This window comes from Diachasma alloeum, unplaced genomic scaffold (assembly GCF_001412515.2).
Source record: "Diachasma alloeum isolate Michigan unplaced genomic scaffold, Dall2.0 Dall_scaffold_00302, whole genome shotgun sequence".
Classification (NCBI taxonomy): domain Eukaryota; kingdom Metazoa; phylum Arthropoda; class Insecta; order Hymenoptera; family Braconidae; genus Diachasma; species Diachasma alloeum.
The window spans coordinates 388,964-394,058 of NW_021680441.1; the positions used below are offsets into that span (position 1 = coordinate 388,964).

The 5,095-nt window shown below is 40.5% G+C and overlaps 1 protein-coding gene across 1 annotated transcript in view; it reads right to left on the reverse strand.

The window, feature by feature from the left end:
• Nucleotides 1–4,797, reverse strand: part of LOC107039619 — a 31,251-nt gene extending 26,454 nt beyond the window's left edge. Inside the window, exons 1-2 of the mRNA XM_015259335.1 lie at nucleotides 3,671–4,797; nucleotides 1,531–1,761 (exon numbers count right to left, since the gene is read on the reverse strand). Of these exons, the coding sequence (XP_015114821.1) occupies nucleotides 1,531–1,761; nucleotides 3,671–3,977 (538 nt within the window). The 5' untranslated portion in view covers nucleotides 3,978–4,797. The remainder of the gene's footprint in view (nucleotides 1–1,530; nucleotides 1,762–3,670) is intronic.
• Between the last annotated feature and the right edge of the window lie 298 nt (nucleotides 4,798–5,095).

Consider the following 5,095-nt stretch of genomic DNA (forward strand, 5'->3'; position numbering starts at 1 on the left):
GGGGGGGGGGGGGTTGGCGGGGCGCTTTTTCGTTCTCTTACTCATCTTGCCCCTGGTGTTTGTGTTTGTCAGACCAGGGGATCTTGAGTTTGCTCGTTCAGTGGGAATTAAAAGAATTAAAGAACGTCTCGTTACTTTGCGTATCCCGACTTTCTCCAGACAAGAAATGAAGAGGTGGAGGAAAAGAAATGGAGGTAGCGCTCCACCGAGATGGAAAACCTCGGCGCAACCCTTCAGAAATCGAAGGATCTGGTAATGGTAGTAATTATTAGTCTGCATTATTAACATAATCCTGGACCCCCACATATTTTCTCCCTCCCGAAGTCCCCAAAGGCATTTGTTGCCCTTCTTTCAGCCATCGAAAAGACCTAGACCCCTGAATAATTCACATAATCGAAAAGACTGGAATTAAAAATCCCCGGTGTCCGCTTCCATGCAAACGCCAAAAGACGCTGAAATGCTCGGTAAATTGGGCACGAAAAAGAAGGAGCTGATGTATTTGATGGTTGAATAAAAAATGAGCACCAAATAAGGACCTCTCGAATGCTTAATTCAGCCTGAAGCGAGAGATGGAGTGCCAGCGGGGCAGTGATAAAAGAGGCGTAACGCTAATGTACACAATTTCGGAAAGTTGAATGATTTAGGGAGTGGAGGAACGGTCTTGGATGCTTTTACGAAAAACCGGAGATGTCAAAGGACTGTATCCGCATTTGGAATTCAGTAGCGAAGTGGCAAAACGGTTCAAGTCGACTCATCTCCCAGTTGAGATTTTGAGGAATATTTCCGAATCTAAGGGAGATAGCGAAATTTTCGTAATAACATTTGTTGTAGTACTCAATCGGCGCTACGAAAAAGGTTATAACAAAAATTTTGCCATCTCCCTTAGATTCCGAGATATTCATTGAAAACTGGTCAATAGTCAAAATTGACTTGTACCACTTGTTTTACCACTTCGCTACTGAATTCTTTCTCGGGTATTTAGGATTATTCGGGGAGATACAAAAAAAATGAAAAAAAATTACAAAATTACAAAAATTACCAAAAAATTGCGATTGTTCAGTCAATTAATTGTTTACCGACCAATGTTGATATGTAAATTTTAAATTCACATTCAATTTTTTGTCGGTTGCTGATTATATTGAAAATTAATAATTTTAGATTGTTGGAATGTTAGTAATGTTGTGTGGTTGTAGATATTCTACTTGAAGAATTGAATTCTATTTTGACGAAAAGGTGTGTGTAAATCAGTAGCGAAGTGGCAAAACGGTTCAAGTCGACTCATCTCCCAGTTGAGATTTTGAGGAATATTTCCGAATCTAAGGAAGATAGCGAAATTTTCGTAATTACGTTTGTTGTAGTACTCAATCGGCTCTACAGAAAAGGTTATGACAAAAATTTTGCTATCTCCCTTAGATTCCGAGATATTCTTTGAAAACTGGTCAATAGTCAAAATTGACTTGTACCACATGTTTTACCACTTCGCTACTGAATTCTTTCTCCTGCATTTGGATTATTCGGGGGGAGACTCACCTCTTCCACTCCTGCCGACGAACCTCAAATCGTTGAATTTGGCGACCTGATTCTTCATGAGAGCTGTGGAGTTACGCAGCTCGGCGCAGCAGTTCTCATCATTGCCAGCACGAATTGTGACGAGTGTTCCATCGCCAACTTCGCCGAGGGCCACTACCTTGAATGCCACTGGAAGGGTTTTGTTGGAGCGCCAGTGGTTTGGGAGAACTGTGCAGACGACGTGGGGACAACCTGCGGAGGAAAATATTTTCGGAGAATTGTCGATGATTATGACAACAATGACGAGCTGCATTAGCTATCACTTCCAGAATTGTTTGAACATAAATGCGGGCCAAGAAAATTGTGGAAGAAAAATTGAAAAATATTGGTAATTGAGGGAGTTATGATTTTTTGGAAATGGCTTTTTCCAAATTGACCTCAATGAGACGTCATACGTAGAATTATCTTCAGTTTGACGGAGTTTGTACGAGAAAACGGTTTTTCAATCGTTAATTATTTAAAAAAAATCAGGAATTAGAGTTTGTCTTTCGGTGTAGGTCGATGGTTCTCATTTCTTTCCGTGGGTCGAGCACTGAAAATGACCGTGAATCCCTATTTTTCATGCAATTATCCTCCAAACGAGCGAATATTCAATTGAATAATTAAAAATGAGGCGATTCAATTAAATTCGCGATTACCAACAAATGAAAGCTCTTTGAAAAATTTATTTCCATTGTGTAATTGGAGAAATAATGATTTCTCATTCAACAAGTCATACCAAAAATGAATCATAGAAGATGTAATGGGTCTGACGTCCACGATTTGCTAATGTTTAGTTGAATATTCACTTATTTGGGCCATAATTGCATGAGTAATAGCGATTTTCGGTCATTTTCAATACTTGTCTCGATGAAAAAATTAATAACCGCTAAACTGTGGCGAAAGACAAACTCCAATTGGCGCCAAAAGTCTTGACAATTTTATTGACAATTTTTGGTGAAAATTGAAGATTGAAAAATTCAGTTTTTGAGTAATTAACGACTAAAAAAACGTTCTCTCGTATAAACCCCGTCAAACTGAAGATAATTTTACGTATGCCGTCTCATTTTGAAGGGCTGTTCATGTTCTTTGAGTGTGACAGAGGGCGAATTGGTAGCATGAAACCCCGCAGAGATATTGGGGTCAATTCGAAACACAATTTTTTTTTGAATAAAAACTTGCAATTTTCAAAAAATGATAACTCCCTCAATTATCCATATTTTTCAATTGTTCTCTTTTCAAACGATTTGTCTAATCGCCAGCTTTTAAATGAAATTTTTAAATTCACTGCGGAAATTGAACATCTCGTGCAACTGAATTTTCAGCCAATTGAAAATTCTGGAAAATTGGTGCTCGAATTTTCAAATTATTTACTCATTTTAAATATCATGTAGACGAAATGAGAAAACTTCGTGTGAATGAGTGATAGCTAAAAAATTCAACATTTTTTACTTGAAATTTTTTCCGGAGTAATTTTCTAACAGGTGACTAGTAATTTTGAGGAGAGTGCCACTGAATGCAATTTAAGGAGAAATAAATCATGAAATTTCAGATTTCACTGAAAATTCAATAAAATTCCAAAATTTTGAGAAGCGCAAAAACGACAATTCTTCAAGTTATTTGAATTTTCAATGAAAATCTCAATGTTTATTGCTGAATTACCCAGAATTTTCCATCAATTGAAAATTTAAGAATATGTTTACCGGAATTTTCTGGATTTCTATTAATTTTCAGGGCATAATTGAACTAAATTTTATAGATCTCATTTTCTCCCGAAATTTCTAATTTTCAATACACGGAGAGAAATACTCAATAAAAATTACGTATCTTCTCCGTAATTCCGGAGCGAAAAGTGGTTGTAGGAAATTTTACGGAACTGTCACGGAATTTTTCCAGAGCGTTCCGTAATTTTTACCTGAATCTCCTGTGAAAAATGACGATATTGTCACTTAAATTTTCTGAGTCGATTCCGTAATCGTTGAGCGAACTATGAGTTCCGTAATTTTTACCAAACATTTCTCTCCATGTAACGAAATTCCTTGAAATTCCAGTGGAACTTAGATGTGACAAAAATGTCCGAAAAGTGGAGGGGAAATTTCAGGTAAAAATTTCAACAGTGTACCTGTCCGAATGAGCTCCCCAGGATGTTCCGCAAGCAACCCATCCAACGTCCTCTCGGCAAGGAGATCGGCGGTGAGTGCATAGTCAGTCGGTTGATTACCAGTCGCATTCCCCTGAGCAGGTGACTCCTCAGCGATATGCATTCTTCGTCTCGTCGAAGAAACCCTCGCCTTCCGCAATCTCGAGCTGAATATCTGTCCCGCAGGATTGATGCTGGTTAATGAATGATTACGAGCAATTCTCGCGTCCGGATAATCAAGTCCGTGAGGACGTTCCTCCGGTCGGACATCTCTCAGCGGATTCGTCATGAGATCTGAATCGACAGAATTTCTGCCGAATTCCCCAGCTTTCCGGAGAGTTGACGAGCGCGATGTCCTTAAATTATGCCCTTAAACTGATCAATTCAACGACGAGTTTCAATAAAAGTCTTGGAGGATCCTCCGTTCACCTCCGAAGGATCACCAGGAATTCACTCGATTTCTTTTCCACCACAGAGCACAGCTTCTCACTCCCCTCCTATCGAAATCCAACAATTGAATTTGTTTCCCAGATTCTTTCTCCGTTTTCTATTACCTCCGTACAGTAATTCCCCTTCCACTCTCCTCAAACCCAAATGCGTCTCGATCTCCTTCCCTTTGATCCTTATTTCATTATCCCGACAACGGATAGCATCAGGATCTGTTTGCAAATTCTTACTTCCCCGTCGTCCTCGCAGTTTTATCCTCAGCTACACCACTTCGTCAAATTCCTTCCGTCTCACCACTTCACGCGATACTATCACAGATTCTTTAATTCTCAATTAGTCATTACTCAAAGTTCTCACAACACCAATTCCCTCCCGTACAAGTTATCACTGATCACTCAATTTCCCCGCAAAATCCAGATTGTTTTCATGAACTAAAAAATTATCAATCACTGACGACGGCTCTGGCAGGCACATGAGAAAAAATCACAAGTCCACATCTCAGCCGATGATTTTTCCCCCCCAACTTGCAGTCAGGATGTTAAACTCGCAACGCGGTCTCGTTTTCGTGGGCCCCGCACGGCGGTGGAAAGGTGGTGGCGGCTTCTGCGGTAGAGCCGCGCGGTGTGGTTGCGGTGTATTTTTGAGGCCACACCGCCACCGTCCCTCCCACCACACCATTTTCACATGCCAACCCAGTGAGTGAGATACCACCATATATTTTTGTACTACTCTGGTACACAGTAACCGGCGCACGACTCAACTTCACCGAGCTGGAGGGGGGACAAGGGTTTTTCCCAAGCGGTGGGGAAAAAGTATGACTGTCTTTCTTCAACGCATTTAACCATCCACCCGCTTTATTTTCAACGGCAATACTACCCACCCCCGGGTCCACCACCACCAGCCCACTCATACCAACCCTCTACTCTTTCCTCACCCACAGTTACCCTCACCACTGGGTCT